The sequence below is a fragment of the Lynx rufus genome, unplaced genomic scaffold, assembly GCF_022079265.1.
Source record: "Lynx rufus isolate CCGP_SWC_20201006 ecotype Redwood Valley unplaced genomic scaffold, mLynRuf1.p SCAF_6, whole genome shotgun sequence".
Classification (NCBI taxonomy): Eukaryota; Metazoa; Chordata; class Mammalia; order Carnivora; family Felidae; genus Lynx; species Lynx rufus.
Genome location: NW_025814878.1, coordinates 14,276,309 through 14,296,219, shown reverse-complemented (window position 1 = coordinate 14,296,219; position 19,911 = coordinate 14,276,309). Strand labels below are relative to the sequence as shown.

Here is a 19,911-nt window from a genome sequence, read left to right as displayed (position 1 = left end):
TGATAGCCCAAGCTTACCTAAAATGCTTGATTCCCAATATGGGCTTCTTACAAATAATGTTTCCTTTCTCGGTTTTTAATGGTGAAAATGGATGATGATTTCATACCAAAATGGGAAACTGGACCATGACACATCTTCAGTTTTCAGCTATTAAATTATATATTGTGTTAACACATAGGGATAAGGAAACAGATACCACATATGGATAAAGGAAATTACAGTGGATGATTTCTACTCAGATTCTTTGCGAACTCTTCATATTTTATTTATGTATGTTTTAACTCTAGCATTACCATTAACTGTATCATCTTTGTTTGTCATCTCATTAAATGCCCATCCAGTTCCCTCTTGGTAGTCTTCTTGTCAAAATGTACTGTGAAGATTTTAAATAACAGATGTAAAGAATTATTCACCATCAGAGCGTGCTTGCATATGATCCAAGGATAACCACAGGAAAGTACCCGAGACCCAGTGTGCTGTAGAATTGAGAAGTCGCCTTCTGTGTACTGCTCTGCTTTGCAGCCTGGCATTTCCATGGCATCATGATCCTTCCAGCTGCCCACTGCTTTCAGAAAGATCTGCTAAGCCAAATCAGATCAGGATGTCAGGGCTTTAATAGGTTACCTCTTCCAGAAGCGTTTTTTTCCAGTAGAAAGAGAAAAGTCATGTCTTGCTAATGGCAGAATTTCAGGTACCAGTGAAGGAAGCATCTTGGGCTAGATGGGCCTTTGCCAGCACTTTTAATAGCATTGTGTGTAAGCCTTATTCCAAATACACTGGCCTGAGGAGCAGATAAAATGCCCAGTGACATTTACTTGGTTGTGTGCTTAGTTGGCACCTCAATGACTCTGCCTTGTTCATCATCACACATAGACACAGCCTTCCTTGCAGTCCCCCTGACCTGTCTGATTCATCCCTCCAGGCCGTACTCATGCATCTGGTCCTCCTACAGCACGTCAAATAAGATTGCAGGCTCTGGACTCCGACTGCCAGGGCTGAGTTCCCCTCTCTCCTATTTCCCATGTACACAGATATTAGCAATTTTTCCAAGCCTCAGTTTTATCATATGATAAATGGTATGCTGTGGGTTTCTGAGGGCAAAAGGAGAGAATGATGTAAAGGGCTTCTGGTGCTTAGCACATAGAGCTCAACAAATGTTAGCCAAATAAATAATAAACTCTCATATAGTACTTACGTTATTCTAACATTCATTTATATAACAAGTCATTTGATTCTTAAAACAACTCTAAGAGGTGGTTACTATTATTATTTCCATTTTACAGATGAACCAAAGCACAGATAAATTAACTGACTTACCTGAAGTCCCACTGCTAATAGATGGGAAATCAGAATTTGAGTTCAGGGCTCTCTGGTTCCAGGGTTCCTGCTCTCCACCATTCTGCCATGCTACCTCTCCTGTAAACAAGTGATATTACTCTAACAGTATTGGCTGCATCATGGGGAAGCTTTTCTGCATAACTTGAATGCAAGTGAAATACAGGTCAAACGAAGGCTCTGTAATGCAGAGTGGTGTGGAATAAGCTTTCTCACCATGATGCATAATACCAGGGCTAGCCTTACAACTTCATAGTAGAAGACGTCAGACATTATCCAGTGCAACAAGCTCACTTTACAGAAAAGGAAACTGGAACCCAGGGGAGTCCCAGAGTTTGCACATGGTCCTAGACAGAAGCAGAACCAAACCCTGGTTAGGTTTCACAGAACCTTTCCAAATTTAAGGGATTTTAGTCTGCTTACATTTACTGCAGGAGGCTCGCTTGTCCTTTGGATTACAGACAATCTTCCTCCATAGGCTAACTTCCTTTTGACTCAAGGTAAAATCTATTTGACTCAGTTAAATGGAATTTTATACTGATCATGTAAAAGATGTAAAAAATTAGGTTAGTAGGAGGAAACCAAGAGCTTAGTAATAGGACTGGGTTAATTCTGCTGAACAAAAGGTGGCTAAAAGCAGCTCCTTGGAGGGGTAAAGGAACACCTGGATTTTGATAAATAACAGTCCAGTGACACTGACCAGTATGTCTTTCTACTCCTTCTGGTTCACCTAATGAGCTTGTTGTCTAAGCAGCTTTGTTTTCTCACATTTGCCTGTTTCTGCAAGGCAGTGTCTTGTTCTCTGATTTTCAGTGACTCTACACCTAAAAGTTGGCAAAAATAAACCTGCGGGCAAGTTACATGTTAAATGATTACACAACAAATACTTTCTCCTCCCCTACAGTAATACACTTGTAAAAGATCAGATTGGGGAAGAAGAAGCTGTTGAAAAAAATTCTGCTAAGCAGATGCTTACTCTGAGTACTGAGAATAGGAAATATGTTTTGACATGAAGGTCTAGATTATGAAAGAGTGCTGATTCATATTGTTCTAGAATCACCAAATGCTCTTGCTATAAGGAAACTTAAAGATCGCCTGGTATGAACCTGTCTTTTAAGCATGAGCAAAGAAGACAGAATGATAAGCAGTTCAAGGTCAGAGCTAGAGACAGTCAAGACTTCTGGCTCTTGTCCTGGAATTTTTACAGTAATGTCATATAGAGGACCAAGAAGAATGTGTTCATCTGCAAATAGTAGAAAACCATCTTAAAGGTGGCTTAGCAGGTAGGGATTCATCTCTCATTCTTATGCAAGAAAGCATCCAGAGGAAGGGAGTCCAGGAGCAGAATGAAGCACAGGAATGCTACCAGGTACCGGGCTGCTCTGTCTTCTGCTGCCCCAGGCTTCATGTATATGCTTCCTCCTCATAGTTCACCCCTCACTGTTACTGCATGGCTGCTGCACCTCCAGGCTCAGGTTCATCTACTGGTATAGAGAGAAGGGAAAAAAAAGGCCCCAGAAGCATGCCTGCCATCTGACCTTTTCAAAAATTTCCCAGAAGCCTCACCTAGCCTTAAATCTCCTTGTGTGGAACTGGGTCACATCTGCATCTCTATCCACAAGGGACTATGGGAAAGTAGATATTTTTGGCTATGCACAGTCACCCCAGACATAATCAGGTATTTTTTAGTGAGGAAGGATACGCGAATGGATAATATGGAGGAAACGACTAGAGTTTGAAACAACAACTCTGCCAGGGGGTAGGTAATTAAAAGCCATAGACTTCAGAGTCAGGACATATCTGAATTCAAATTGCAGCTGTGACAATTTTTGGGTAAGTTGCTTTATGTTGTTAGGTCTCAGATTCCTTTGTGAATGGAGATAACTATGGCCAAATGCGGTAATAAGGGTGTAGTGAAGTTAAAAGAAGATGATTAAGACATAATAAGATCTCTATCAATTTTCACCCTATACCACTGCTTTAGGATCTGGTAATATTAGTGTTGTTTACCCTTCCCGGGCCAAGCTATATTTCAATATCTTTTAACTTCAGACAGAATGTTCAAGACACCAAGACAAGGAAACTGGTTAGACAGGTTTTGTTTATCTTTATTCCCTATTAGAAGTAATGCCCAAATAATATTAAGGCATTATTCACACAGCTTCTAGTCCTTTGTTCAAAGGGGAGAGACTTTAACGGGCCAGACACCCTGGTCTCAACCTGAAGTGCTTCCTTGTCATGGAGAAGAGATGGCCAGGCCTGTAGCCTAGTGCTTGTAGGAAGTTTACAGCAGACAGGGTGTTCAGAGCCTTTTATACCTTTTTTTTTAGGGCAGAAGCTCAGTAGATGAGGAAATTTACATCTAATCTCATTAGATTAGACTAAATCTCATTAGATATTAAAGAGAGAGAGGGAGGGGGGAGAGAGAAACTTCTTAATAAATTAGGGCAGCTCATTTCACATTTCAGGGTCCCAAACATAAGAGCCATATGTATTACACATGCTCTCAATGCAAATATGTAGATTAGATATCTCAGGAAATAGCACAAGGTCTATGGTCAACTTTGCTATGGACATTCATTATAGCCTTAGTATTTCTTATTTTTTTTTTTTAGGAAGAAATATTGCTATGCTGTCATTATGGGAGGCTCATTTCCCTTCTGAAAAAATTTCTCATATACCCCATAATAGCTATGGTTAGCATGATATTCAGATGAAAACCATACCATATGTATTTTATTCCAATCATTTTTATTAACAAAATAATTCATGATTATTGTAGATAAGTTAGAAGACAAAGATAATAAAAATATAAAAACATAATTACATATGATTCTACCATCTACAGAAAACCACTGTTAACATTTTCATGCATAACTATGTGTATGGAACTGGAGGGTATTATGCTAAGTGAAATTAGTCAGAGAAAGACAAAAATCATATGACTTCAATCATATGAGGACTTCAAGAGACAAAACAGATGAACATAAGGGAAGGGAAACAAAAATAATGTAAAAACAGGGATGGGGACAAAACAGAGACTCATAAATATGGAGAACAAACTGAGGGTTGCTGGAGGGGTTGTGGGAGGGGAGGATGGGCTAAATGCATAAGGGGCACTAAGGCATCTACTCCTGAAATCATCATTGCACCAGATGCTACTAAAAAATAAAATAAAAAAATTTCATGCATATTCTTTACTTTCTCTCTATATAAATATAAATACACAGTAAAAATTGTACTTTTAAAATGTAAAATTTTGCACTTTGTGTACTATTTTTAATTTTTTTGTACTTAACAATATAAGTATTTTTGATGACATCAAACAATTTTACATCATCTTTGAAATGGTTGCATGTGTTTTTAATGTAAATACACAATAATTATTCAACCAATCTTCTACGGTAGAGCACAAGGGTTTTTTTTGTTTGTTTCTGTTATGTTTTCCAATTACGTGCTGTGATGGACATCCTTATAACTAGAACTTGGTGGCAATGAAATTAATTACTGAAAACTAAATTTTTGAGTCAAGAAGTACAAATATGATTTAAAACATCTGTATTATAAACTTTTTACCAAAAAGATGGGAACAGTTTATGCTACCATTGGTAGTATATGAGAGTGCTTATTTCCTTGAACTCTTGCCAGCACTGTGTTATCATTAAAATATATACATAATTTGTGTGTGTGTGTGTGTGTGTGTGTGTGTGTGTGTGTGTATTGGGGTACTTATTCTGAACTTGTTGTTGCTGTATATAATCTTCCCAGGTTTGTTTGTATATATAAAACCAGATAGGCAGAAAGAGTCGACAGGTGTGACAGGAGCTGCCTCTGTGAACCTCTTTCCTTCACGTGAAAACTGAAATGGAAAAATGTGGCTTTTCTGCAGGAATAATGATATCCTTTTGTATTTTTATACCAGTTTTTTTCTTCTCTTAACTTCTTTCTCCATATTATAAAGGATTCGAGTGAGAGAAACAACAAACTGGGTGATTGTGTAAAGCTCTAAAATAGATACAACGAGACAGTTATGACTTAAAAGACTCAGTGACAGAGATTCAATGTAGACAAACATAGACTTCTGAATGCATTGCATGTAAGTACCCAAAGTGCAAAAATAAAATAGGGGAGGAATTGCTTTGCTCAAGACTGGTAGAAAAAATAAATTAGGGACAACCTGGAAACAAGGTGACCATGAATGGAGAGCAAAGCATTGTAGTTTAAAAAAAATCACAAGATTGGGCTTTATAAATAGGAACATGGAAATAAAGGAATCTAAAGCTCTTGGGTCACTGCTAAAGCTCATGTCCCATTTTAGATTCTACAACTTGGGAGAGGCATGGATGGAAAGTAAAAATAGACACCACTCCCTGAACTTTTTGTATGTCTGGGAACTTTGTATTTATTAACACATATGATTTAATAATCATGACAAGTCTTTGTGATGCCTATTGTGATCCCCATTTTACACAAGAGGAAACCAAAGCTTAAAGAAAGCACTTTAAAGGCTCTCTATGTCTTTATCCAGATCCAGGATTCAAACCAGGTTGATCTGCCTCCAAGATTCATCCTCTTATTCACTCACCTGTAATACATGCCTGGAAACTTGATGTGGCGAAAGGGCAAGATTACTTGGTTCCATCCTATTGCATAGAGATGACAGTCACTTTTTGGTAAATTTCCTTCTTCCACATGGGTGCTATAACTATACCTGCCCAAACTGTGGTTGTTGGGGGTCAGGCTGGGAAATTGCTCATAAAGTGATCCCTTTTTCCTTTGAATGCTTTGTGTGAGGCAGTTCCTTCACTGACCTTGCATATAAATTCCCTTACTGCCCCTAATGTAGCTGATGACTCACCTTCCTCTGACTCTGGTTGGCCAGACCCATAATGCTGCCTGCAGGTATCGGGATGGAGGCAAGGGAGCCATAACATTTTTTAGGTTTGAAGTGGGAGAACCAGACAAATTAAAAGGTTGTCAGGAAAGGTGGAAGTAACAGGGACTATTTTTCTGGGAGAAGAGAAAACAGAATTGTGGCTTCCAGAAAGATTTCAAAAAAACACACAAAAAAACCCAAAACAAAACAAAACAAAAAAAACAAATTCATACCAGCTGGTATCTTTCTTCACTAAAAACGAAGAGGGAATGAACTTAGATTTCACTGTAAGGAATTTACATCAAAAAGAAGAATTTCCTGATAGTGATAGTTATTGAATATTGTAATAGGTTCCCAGAAGGTGCTGTGAAAACAAATTTCTTCATAATTCTTTTAAAAATGGTTCATTATCCTACTTGCCCAAGATGTCCCAGGAGGCAAAGTCGTTAAGTTTTCAAGCTGTCAGACAGGGACTAGTTCACAAACCATGGGGTTTCATCATCTGGGAGCCTGCTACGACTATGGAATACCAAAAGAGGTTTGTAAGGTGTAAGCACGAAATAGAGCAGGGATTAAGGAAGTCTAAAGCATGATACTGATGGATCTTTCAAAACAAAAGCATTTTTTTTTTCATTAAGGGAAGTGAAGAAATATCTATGTATTTTCCCTGTATGAATGTTTCTGCTCATATAACTGATGTATAAATACGTAGGGATGAGCGGTGTTGAATGTATTTGTTTGGCCAGGATAATTTATGAAGGTGTAATAACAGGGCTTGAACTTGGTTCAATATGATGGCCGAAATGTGAGTATAGCCACCAAATGGAGCTGAGATTGTATCTTAAATATGTCCCCAGTTAATTTTAAGAGTAGAAGAAAAAAATGACCAATGTAAGGACTAGTCTTCTTTGCCTACTTTTTGCCATGGTGGCGGTTCATACAAGACATTATGAAATCCAACACAATTTTGTTTTATAGCTTGCTTGCTCAATGAAATTTAGCTACCAAATCACTAGAAATAAATCTTTTATGAATGAATGTCTGTTGATCTGGTTGGATAATCATATATAACTTTAAAATCATATGTAGCTTAGAAAATTCAGAGTTATGATGATTATTTTTTCTCTCCTGAGATAGTTCTATTTTTTACCCCCATTTTCAGTACCTTTTAAAACTTTGCTCTGTATAGACAATAATGTCTAGTTCTGTTATATTTAAAATTTTAAATTACTTTTCAAACAATGGGAATTTCTTTGTAAACACCATGTTCTCTCTCATGTATCTTCCCCTTAGGTTCTATTTAGAAGCTTCGTTTTATGGAAAATCTTGATTTACTCTGCAGTTTATTTTGTCACATAAGATAGGAATTAAGGTTTTCAACATATTTTATTATTATATTTTATGGGCTTTGTCAGATGCCACTCTTCCCTTTCTCGCTCACTCTCTAGGATTTAGGCAACATTATAACAGTGATAAAGTCTGTTATAAAATCTGTTACAACACAGTACCATATAGCACATTTCCATGTTGCAATCTTGTAGTGGTATGCCAGATGCTTCTAGGGATCTGTTATACAGAGTGTAGTTCTATAAACCATGAGCCTTCTGCTCCAGTGGGACTTCTCTACTCTTTGCCTCTAAAAATCTTTTTTGTGGTTTCTCATTTGCCCCCATTCACCCTGAATGCCAACCTCTTGCTTACGTTCTTCAAAGCCCAGTTTCATTTCTACTTTCCAAAGAGGCATTCTCTGATCATCTCGGTTTTCTTATTCCGAGATTTGGTATTATGCTATTTTTCATTTCCCATGAAGCATTTATAACTTATTACTGCTGCTATATTTTGTGTGGTTGTGTCATGCTCTCACCACTATGTATAAGTTCATGTAGGAGGCAGTGTGAAGTGATGGTGATAAGCAAGAAGTTCCGAGTTAGATGTGAAATCCTAGATCCACCACTGTTGACCTTGAACAAGTTACTTAACATTATATAGCTTCTATGTCGTCCTCTGTAAAACTTTTTTTTTTGGAGTGATGAATTAATGAAATGCTAAGATGTGTAGCACAGTGCCAGACACGTAGTAAATATTCATCAAATTGAAGGAAGAGTCAATGTCCAATATTTCTTGGCAACTCTTTAAGTGTAGAGCCCAAGAAAATTTTTGAGTTGAGAGTTCAATAAACTATTTGCTAATTGAATGAAAATTTGCCGCTCTCTACCAAGTGTAAGTGTTTACAATTACATAGCCCTTTATTTTTTGAGAGTTTTGTTTAGAGTCAGTTCTTTATACACTCACAGCTCCTTTTAGGATTGCACACAGAACTATCTAAATAAGTTCTTCAAAACGAGGGAAGGCAAGAGGAGGCCTGTGCGGCAGAATGGAAGGGGGAGAGGAGGCAGAGGTGGGCTCAGTGCTGGGTGTTTTAGTTTCAGTCTGGCATTGTTTGCTCATAACCTGGGAGAGAGGCGAAGAGGACCTGTCCTCCAGTTTTCTTTCTATCTGTTGAAAATCTGTTCATATTTTAAGACACAGAATAAAGGTGCCCCCAGTTTTCTTGAGGTATAATTGACAAATAAAACTGTAGATATTTAAGTTTTACTATGTAATGGTTTGATAGACATATGCATTGTGAAATGATTACCACAATCATGTTAATTCACACAGCCAACCATTACCTCACATAGTTACATATCTGTGTGTGTGTGTGTGTGTGTGTGTGTGTATGGTAAGATCATTTAAGATCTATTCTTTTAGCAAATTTCAAGTATATAATAAATATCATTAACTACATATGGGCTCATTCATTTCAAAACTGAATGTTTGTACCCTTTGACCAATATCTTCTCATTTTTTTCCACTCTTCCACCCCTGGTACCGACTATTCTACTCTCTGGCTCTATGGGTTTGGCTCTTACAGATTCTACACATAAGTAAGATCCTGTAGTATTTGTCTTTCTATGTCTGGCTTATTTCACTTAGGATAACGTCCTCCAGGTTCAGCCATGTTGTTGCAAATGGCAGGATTTCCTTTTATTTATGACTAATATTCCATCATATATCTCGACCACATTTTCGTTTTCCTTTCATCCACTGATGGAAACTTAGGTTGTTTTCATACCTTGGCTGTTGTGAATATTGCTGCCATGAATATAGAAGTGCAGATATCTCCTTGAAATACTGATTTTACTTCCCTTAAATATATACTTAGTAATGGTCTTGCTGGATCATATGGTAGTTTTATTCAGAATGTGTTAAAGAACCTCATACTGTTTTCCTAATGGCTATACCAATTTGTATTCCCAGCAATAGAATACAAAGGTTCCCTTTTCTCCATATCCTTTCCAACAAGTGGCACATTCTTTAGGTGGGATTTCCTGATTCCTAATCCATGGCACCTCTATTAGATACTTACGCTTGTCCATGTCATGTCATTAGTTCTGTTGCTAAGTGAAAGTAACATGATTTTAAACTTCCTGTAGGAATTTTTGTCCCATTTTTTATGGTCTTTGCATCTAGTACTATTATCAATATAATGAGTACAATAGGGCTGTTGTTCTAAGAGTCAAGGAAGATAATGTTTATGAATTCAAATTTTAAAGTATAAAGATTTATAAAAGTACAAGTTATTATTGTTGTTTTTCTTATATTAGAACTCTTCTCATGGAAATTTATGTGCTACTTTGGAGGCTTCTAGGTACAATGAGAAAAATAGGCAGTTTAAACATGGCCCAATGCATGATATTCAGCTATCAATTTCTATAATGAATAATTGGTCTGTGAGCAAGAAAATATGAATACAGAAAATGGGACAAATATTTTATGAAACCAATTGACCTATGCAGACATTTTTTTTGATTATGAAAACATGCACATTTAAATGACTTCTGCTATTAAGAAAAATGGGCAGTAACCTAGGAGTCAAGTCATTCAGAACTGCTCTAGTTCTAACACAATAAGCTTCATGCTCATTGGTGAGCCATTGACCGTCTGTGGTTCAATCTCCTTGTCTGTAACCTGAAGGGTTTAGAGTATATCTAAGGTCTTTACTAGATTTAGAAAACAAAGATTTTGTTATTTGAATACCTAAAAAATTCTTAAGTTAATCTGCATGTATTTTAAGAAGGGAATAAAATAGTTTTCTGTAATTGAAATCCAAGCATGGCACTTTAGCAATGAAGTTATTGCCCTTGTAACAACATCTTCTGACAAACTGATGTTAGTGCTTTTCCTAAGAGACTTGGCTAGTGGTATTTTTGTACCTTATAGATTCTTGAATGTGTATTTACTATGGGAAAGTGGCATCTGATATCCTTTCTCAAACCCTCATCTGTAGACAAATGAGCGTCCACTTGCCAGTTAGTTTTCATGCTTACAATCATTCAATGCCTCTTGGTGAGCCATGATGTGTTTCCACAGTCCATGGAGCTGAGGATTTTGTGATGCATCAGTCCTTCCATTTGGGCTTCAATGGACTGGACTACGCCACTAAAGATGGTTAAATTAAAAGGAAAATACATTAGCTGATAATTTAATCTTATGAAAAAGGAAATGAGAAAGCTTCCTTTTCAACAATATAGGAAACTCATTAGGTTTTATTACAGTGCCCATGAAACTTTTATAGATGTTGAACTTTAAGTCCTAAGTCTTTTTTTTTGCGGGGGGGGGGATAATATTATTCTTTTAAATTATTTTGACTTAACTATAGATGTATTTAACCATTAATGTATTTATTGTATAATGTATATATTGAATATTGATTTACCTCAAAAATATTTGAAAACTACTACCAAATCGTCTGCCAAAAGTTTGAACTGCTTTCACCAAAAGTAAATGTATTTGTGTCTTGCCAACATTAAATATTATTAATTTTTGTAATTCTGGCAATCTGACAGGTGAAAAAATATCTTGTTTTAGTGGCACTGTCTTGATAATTAATGAGAGCCAGTAATTTTTTTCATATGCTTATCACCCACTTTTGCTTATTTTTTTCAAGTTGCTTATTTACAACCTTTGTTCCTTTTTGTATTGTGCTGTTAGAACAAATGCACTTTTACCGTTTATTTAGTGTCTAGAACTGTTCTCAGTATTAGGGATACATCATTGGATGAGGCGCAAAGAGGCGTTCTCATGGAGCTTATATTCTAGAGGGAAGAGAAAAATTAACAAGAAAAAGTGTCAAATATAGGTTATAAGATAAAATCAAGGGACATGAACAGGATTTACTGGGAGGTTTCTTTAAGGTAACTGATAAGGAAAAATTTTTCAGAAGGGATGACATTTATATTGAGAAACGTTGATAAGAACATCTGTAGAAAATTATCTTTTCAGGTGATGGAAACAGGTAATATAGAGGCATGAGTGAGTTTACAGTATTCCAAGGAGAGAAAGAAGGCTATGGTTTAGAGAAGGTGGGAGAGGGGAAGTGAGCAGAGATGAGAGTGGAGAAGTTGGAAGGCTCAGTCCATGTAAAGGGCTGGTAGTTCGGGAGAGGGAGTTCTGGTATCATTCTAAGTATGCTGGAAAGTGATTGAAGCTTTTTGAAGAGAAGTGATATAATCTGATTTATACCTTAACTGATCACTCTGTTTATTAGGGGTGGAATGAATCATTGGGAACAAGAATAGACGCAAGGAGACCAATCAGAGGATAGGATAGTTGTGAAGGCAAGAACTGACAGTTACTTGGAATAGAGGATGCTGTTAATGGCCTGTCCAGATTACATGTAGCTGCCTTGTACACCAATCTCCCAGCTACTATGAAAGTAAGCTTTTATAAATCTTGGCCGACTCCTTCCTGGGAGGCTACAACTCCCCTCCCTTCTTATGGACCTTAGCCAATGACCGAGTGGCAAAGGGGTCCTGTTGCCTAAAGGTGGGGCGAACTTTGTGCTACAGTTTTTGCTGTAACACTTTTTTGTGGAATCATACTGAAGCTTATCAGTACCTGAGATGACATTCCTGCTTAGGATTCCTGACCTGTCCTTCCCTGATTCTCTAGCTCCTCTTCTTCTCAATAAGTAACTTGAACAAGAAGCTTCATCTCAGCTCTGCTTTTAGGGAACCTGACCTAAGACACTTGCTTTAGGATGGCTGAGGTTGAAATGGAGGAGACTAGCTTAGAAATGTTTTAGAACAGTCTGTGGAATGGATCTGGAACATGGGAGAAAGCTAGAAATCAAGAGTTCCTAAACTTTGTTATTGAGCAGTGTGGTGGGCAATGGCATTAGTTACTAACAGCAGATGCCTGGAAAGAGCAGATTTACAAGGTGGAGAGGGAAAATATTCTATTTCAAATATGTTAACTTTAAGATGTCTATAAGTGGATATATCAAGGGTACAATTGAGTGTACTATCTTTTGCTCCAAAGGGGAGTCTGGTCTGCAGACCTACATTTGGGATTCATCCATAATATTCAAATGTTGTTTGAAGGAATGTGACTGAATGTGACCAGGTCCTGGCATGACAATATTCTAGGCTGAGCAGAGGAGGAAAATCCTCTGCTCATCAAGGAGTAGTCAGTAAGTGGTGAGTAAATCATGTAAGGATGCATTACAGAGACTGATACTGAGAGGATATCATGGAGGGTGTGGCCAGCTGTTGAATGCACCTTGGTGGTAAATAAAGACGAAGACAGAACAGATCATAAAATAGGCAACAGGGAATTTTTTGGTGACCTTGACAAGAGAAGATTCTGAGGTTATGGGAAGGGTGGTAAAGGAGAGCATGGCAGATGCTGAGGCAAACACACAGACCTAGGTTGTGAGTAGGAGTGGCAAATGAGATAGTAACTCAAGTGGGAAAAAGATTCCAAAAATTTTTAGTTTTTATTTTTTACTGACACCAGTAGAAGGAAATAGTTGATTTTTAGCAAAGAGAGGGGACAATTGCAGGATAAAGTTCTTGAATAGACAAAAAGCAATGAGACCTAGTATTTCTGAGTAAGAGTTGGCTCTGTCCTAAGATGGAAACACTTCAAATTTGCAGCAGGAGAAATGCCAGAGAAATGAGTGCCAACAAAGAAAACTTTGTAGATGTTGTGATGTGTGGCTGAGTTAGTTTTTGTCGGATTGTTTCTATGTTCTTACTGAAATATGAAATGAAGATCCCAGCTGAGATGAGGGTCAGAGGTGGGGCCAATAGTTTGGAGATTTAAGGAGGGAAGAGTAAGGATGAAATTATCATGTTAGGGACTAGGAGATTTTATTTATGGAGGAGATGTAGTACAATTTTCTTGCAATATTGAATGCCCCTTTTGGTATGAATGCTTATGAATTTTTAATAAGACCAGTCATCAAGTTTTTGAATTTTTTCCAGGCATACTTAGGTCCTCAAGTGGAGACATGGAATAGGTGAATGGTTTGTTTTAACTAGCATTGAGGTTTGTCAGGAGGACACAAAGGAGTTAAGGAATTTGTAAGGGAGTGATTATGAGGATTATAAGGATTATGAGGAAACAGCCTATGCTTATAATCACTCCTTTAAGATATGAGCTGGGCTAAGAGGCAAATGAGAGGAAGGATGGAAAGAAAGATTGGGAAGTCAATGGATTTGAGGTTTTCATAAAGTTGAAGAAATGTTGGAGTAGGGGTAGCAGAATATATGGGCTTGAAAGATAAGAGGGTATAAACAGAGACTGGGATGTTTGACATCTATATTCAGAGATATTGGAAACATTCGTGACAACAAGGTCAAAGTGTGACCATGGAGGTAAGAGGGTTATAGAAAATATCATTGGACGGAGGGGGTTGAGAAACTTGGAGGATGTGGTTTTGGATCATCTACACAGGTGTCGAAATGCCCAAACTTGGGGAAAGCGGGTAGAGGTACAGAGGACACTAAGGTGGGGGCTAGAATCAGCAGTGAAATAGAGAAATGGGAAACTGGCACAAGGTGGTATTTGTTTTATTTCGTTGATTTCTATGAGTTCTTAAAGTACATTTTATCTTAGAATGATAGTTAAATAAGGCCAAATCTCCCATCATCCTATCACTTCATCAGAGGATGGTGGATTTTGACTAAACCATGCAGCTAGGTCTTGTCTACTTATTCTGACCTGGCCAAGTGTTCCATTCGTTTTTCTTACTCTTCAGGGTTTGCTGTCACCATGAGTGTCTGCCTCTTAACTGGAAGCCAGAGAAGTGAGCCCTCAAATAAACAGGGCTTCTCGTTGTGCTGGTTGACCTCTTAGCCCAATATGGTGATCTTTCCCACATTGCTAAAATCTGTGACAACCACTACTGATTGCTGTTGTAAAATAGGGCAGTAGTCCTTTATTTCTCAAAACTTGTTTCACCGTGGATGCCCGGTTAGATAGTTTCTCATTATTTTCATAGTTGATAGTTTGATTACAGTTGATTACTCTCTTGAATCCATCCAGATCTTCCTTCAGTTCCAGTTACATTTACAAATTTTTTGGCAAGTCTATCCTCTCCATTCCTTGCAACTAATGAGCCTTTATTCAAGCTTGTAACTGCTGTGCTGCCAGGTTGTCTTGAACATCTGCTGGTTGTTTCTGGACAGGGAATTATGGGGAGAGCGGAATGGATGCTTTCAAAGAGCTGGCTGCCCAGGAAGGCCTCTGCATCGCCCACTCAGACAAAATCTACAGCAATGCTGGGGAAAAGAGCTTTGACCGACTCCTGCGCAAGCTTCGGGAGAGGCTTCCCAAGGCCAGAGTGGTTGTCTGCTTCTGCGAAGGCATGACTGTCCGAGGCCTCCTGAGTGCCATGCGGCGCCTGGGTGTTGTGGGAGAGTTCTCCCTCATTGGAAGGTAAATCTCAATCTCTGTCTCTCTTTCTTACACCCCCCCCCCACACGTACACTTTGGCTCACATATACTTGCTCTCATAAATCTGGACATTCTGACTCCAGAGAGGGTCTTCTGGGCTGAACCTTTGCTCTAGAGCTCATGGAGAATAGGACTATTGTCATTTTCCTGCTAGACAAGAGCAGGGCAGTCAATGACAAGATGATGAGACTACTTCAGAAAAAGATGGGAAGTTGTTGCCAGAATGTTTTATTCTGGAGAATTATTCTTTTTAGTTGCTTCTGGCCCTTCCCAACCCCCACCTCCCTAAACCACACACATGCTTATGTCTTCAAAAAGCATAGAAGCCTTAATGGGGTATTGGTGGAGGAGGGGTAGCAGTGAAAATAGAAATATGTATTAAGATAGGAAATTTGAAGGGCTGGCTAAATGCAGCTGAACCGTGGAACCTGACAATGTGCTCTTTTGCACGCGTGGGATGGCTGAGTGATGCTTTCAGCATGTGACTCCTGAAACAGTAGGTGGTGGCTTCCAAAACCTCTGCTCTTCTTTCTGGATCATATGATATGCACTTTTGTGGGAATCGATTTTCAGTGTCATTGTATTTTTCATAGGGTTTTGACCTAACAGGTGTCTTGTTTAATTTGCCTACTAAAAATATTGCACAAAGCAACTGCTTAATTTTTCCAAGGAACCTACTGAATTTACATAAGGGAAAGCCTCCACTGATCCCTGACTCTGTCACACTCATCTTCCAGATTCCCTTTTCTCCTCTCATCTCCTCTACTGGCTAGAATATAGTCTATATCTCACCTACTGAAGCACCTCAACCACTGACCCTCTTCTCTAGGACGCCGAGTAGTAATGGTTTGGACATACATCCCCACCAGACCTTTCCCTCTGTCCTTGACGTGTTAATAGCCATAATAGTAGTAACACTAATCTCATCATCATCTGGAACTAGAGGTACCGGAGACTTTTGAAAAGAAGGTAGGATATAAATACAACTAAATAAGTAAACAAACAAACAAATACTCTCTCATGAGGAGAGATGGTATTAAGGTCAAATACAATTCAAGATTAAGAAAAAAATATTAAATTTGAGTAAAATTGGCACAGTGCCACAAAATGTCATTTTGGCTTCTTCAACATGATGCAGTTGTGTGAAGCCACTTAGCAAGTCTTAAAAAAAAGAGTGTTTAAAAATGGAATATTATTTCCTTTATGAGTGAAAGGGAGGAAGTGTTATACAAAATAAGGTTGGTAATATATGTACCAGGACATACAGATTTGTTCTTTTTATTGATTTTGTAAAATGACTGCTTTTATGAAGGACACTTGTCTTAAAAATATTCTCATGTTTACCCTTTTCAAAAGAACAGTTGTCTGTTTTTCCAGAATTCATTCTCTTTAACATCCATGAAGAGGCTATCTACCTGATTTCTGGGTACTTTATTTATTTATTTATTTTTATGTTTATTTATTTTTGGGACAGAGAGAGACAGAGCATGAACGGGGGAGGGGCAGAGAGAGAGGGAGACACAGAATTGGAAACAGGCTCCAGGCTCTGAGCCATCAGCCCAGAGCCTGACGCGGGGCTCGAACTCACGGACCACGAGATCGTGACCTGGCTGAAGTCGGACGCTTAACCGACTGCGCCACCCAGGCGCCCCTGATTTCTGGGTACTTTAAAAAGATGTGGCAAATATGTGAGCCTTGGGGTATACAGACTGCCTAATTGTGAAATATAATTATATAAAATGTTGCAGTGAGAACCTGGAGTGTAAAGAACTCATCCCATCATAATTTTTTTTAATGTTTATTAACTTTGAGATAGAGGGAGAGCACAAGTGGGGGAGGCACAGAGAGAGCGAGACAGAATCCGAAGCGGGCTCCAGGCTCTGAACTGTCAGCACAGAGCCCCACGTGGGGCTCGAATCCACGAACTGGGAGATCATGACCTGAGTCAAAGTCGGATGCTTAACTGACTGAGCCACCCAGGCGCCCCTTTCATCATTATTTTAAAGCTGAACAAAGATGACAATATAAACTTACCTCTCTGACTCTTGCTTAACTGCTAATAATAGCTGAGTTCAGACAAGTATTTCTGAGTCTCTCAGATGCTTGCTTGTGAAAAGGTCAGTTACATGTGATATCTACCTCTTTTATTCCTCTGTCTATCTGCCCTATCTCTGCTGGGTGCTAATGACACATCATAGGGAATCATGACGACAATGAACACCTGAGCTTCTGAGGATGCTGTTCCCTGCACCGGTGGTTATTGCCAAGGATGCATGGAGTCCTTGAGATGCCAAAGCCTGCCACACTTGGTGCTTCTCTGCCTTTCTGGGCTATATTCTATGGACATCTATCAGAGTAGTATTGGCTGTTACTCTCATATCTTAGAGGATTTGGGGGGAAATAGCCCTTTCTATTCTTTGTTCACAGTTCTCTCCCTTCCCTGAAAGAGATAGGCATTCATACATGAGTCCATAGGGAGCTGAACAGGGAGCCAAGGCAAGCAGGAACACCACACCATACCTAGAATTAGCTTTCCCTTCAGATGTTTGATTCTTCCACTTCCTGAGGAATACATTCTATCCCAGATGGACATTTGGTGGGCTTGGTTCTCTCATTTGTGCAGGCTGCCCGGAAGGGGTTACAGTTTAACATCAAGTGCAACTTCTGGCTACATTTGCAGTGCTGTTAAATATATCTCTCTTCTATTTGGAGAGGAGTTCATTTACTAAATGATAAACTCCTTTGAGGTCAGGAGCCATTGTTCAGTATTTTTCACAGCACATAGTATGATTCTGGCTGCCTCCAGGTTTACAAGAGGACATTGTGCAGATGGTGATGGACCTCTTTTCATAGAGGTGAGGATGAGTAAGTTATGGCTTAGACTGCAGCAAAAGGTATTTAGTTAAAAGCATTAGAACTTCCTGAATGAAGATTTATATTCTCTTGCCTTCATGACCCCTCTTTTCTCTCATGCTTCACATCCAACATAAAAGGAAATGTTGTAGTGCTACCATCCAAGCATATCCAGACTTTGATAAATTATTGCCATTCTCATTGCTACCATCCCAGTCCAAGGCACCATCATCCCTCATCTGGATTATGGTGATAACCTCCTAATTGATCCCTGCCCTTCCCCATCATCTGTTCTTAAGGCAAAGTGATCTTTTAAAAACTTAAGTCAGTGGAAATGCAAGCTGGTGCAGCCACTCTGGAAAACAGTATGGAGGTTCCTCAACAAACTAAAAATAGAACTACCCTATGACGCAGCAATTGCAATACTAGGCATTTTATCCATGGGATACAGGCGTGCTGTTTCAAAGGGACACATGCACCCCCATGTGTATAGCAGCACTATCAACAATAGCCAAGGTATGGAAAGAGCCCAAATGTCCATCGATGGATGAATGGATAAAGAAGATGTGGCGTATATGTATACGTATATGTGTATATATATATATATATATATATATATATATATATATATATATAAAATGGAGTATTACTTGGCAATCAAAAAGAATGACTTTTGATCATGTATTTGCCATGCCATTTGCAACTACATGGATGGAACTGAAGGGTATTATGCTAAGTGAAATTAGGCAGTCAGGGAAAGACAAAAAGCATATGACTTCACTCATATGAGGACTTTAAGAGACAAAACAGATGAACATAAGGGAAGGGAAACAAAAATAATATAAAAACAGGGAGGGGGACAAAACAGAAGAGACTCATAAATATGGAGAACAAACTGAAGGTTACAGGAGGGATTGTGGGAGGGTGGATGGGCTAAATGGGTAAGGGGCGTTAAAGAATCTACTCCTGAAATCGTTGTTGCACTAGATGCTAACTAATTTGGATGTAAATTAAAAAAAATACAAAATAAAACAAGTTAAAAAAAGGAAAAACATAATTTAAATAATAAAAAAACTAAGTCAGGTAATATCTCTCTTTCTGTGCTCAATACCTCAAAATGGCTTTCATTTTTCTCATAAGAAAGTCTTATGATGGTCTTAAAATCCCACATTCTGTCATTGAAACTGTTTTCCATAATGGCATAATAAACTATAATGACAGAAATAGAATTTTTTAAATAGGAAGTTCTCAAAGATAATAAGAGCATTCTATATTTAATGAATATAGAATAATGGAAAAATAAAACAAAAAGAAATAGGGGCTGAGAGTTCTAGCCCTGACACCAAGGAATCATGTGATCTTGTTTAAGTTACTTTTTGTCTCTGAGTCTATTTTTTCCTACAAAATTAACAACTTATATTAAGACCATGTGACAAAACTATGATCAATAGGAATATATTTGTACATTAATTTTTTCTAAAATTATTCATGAATTTAGATTAATCAGTTTACATTTTCTTACCTGTAACCTTTATTAAAACCAGGAGAATTTGTTGAATACAGCTGGTCAGTATTAGTGTCTTCACGTGGTCATGGAATGCAGCCAGCAGACCTACAAGATAATCAAACCTTTGACTTTAGACAAATTGGCAGAATATTGTCACCATGTAAGTTAACTAACCACAAGTTAATCATTACACCAAAGAAATGTTCCATCTTGGCTCTATGAAATTGCCTCTTTTGAGATGATTCTCAGAATTGTGCTCACCATAGCTGTAATTCTAATGATGATGGCGATGATGATAATCACATTTGTTTAGGACCTACTCTATGCCAGGCACTATTCTAAGCACTTTGCATACATTAACTCATTTAATTATGATAACACTATAATGAGAAATGTACTAGTATTATTCCTGCTCTGATGTATGGAGAAGTAGAAAAGTTGTCAAAAAGTGCTGCAAATCTAGAGCTGGGATTTGAACCTAGGCAGTTTGACTTCAGAATTCATGCTCTTAATCACTAAATTACACTCTGTCAAGTTGTAATTGTTGTGTTTAAGA

General features: G+C 38.2%; 1 protein-coding gene across 2 annotated transcripts in view; it reads left to right on the top strand.

The window, feature by feature from the left end:
• The window catches only part of GRM1 (glutamate metabotropic receptor 1), a 423,633-nt gene that overhangs the window by 102,541 nt on the left and 301,181 nt on the right, over positions 1 to 19,911 (top strand). For both annotated transcript variants that reach the window (XM_047102524.1, XM_047102525.1), the window contains exon 2: positions 14,728 to 14,977. In XM_047102524.1, the coding sequence (XP_046958480.1) occupies positions 14,728 to 14,977 (250 nt within the window). The remainder of the gene's footprint in view (positions 1 to 14,727; positions 14,978 to 19,911) is intronic.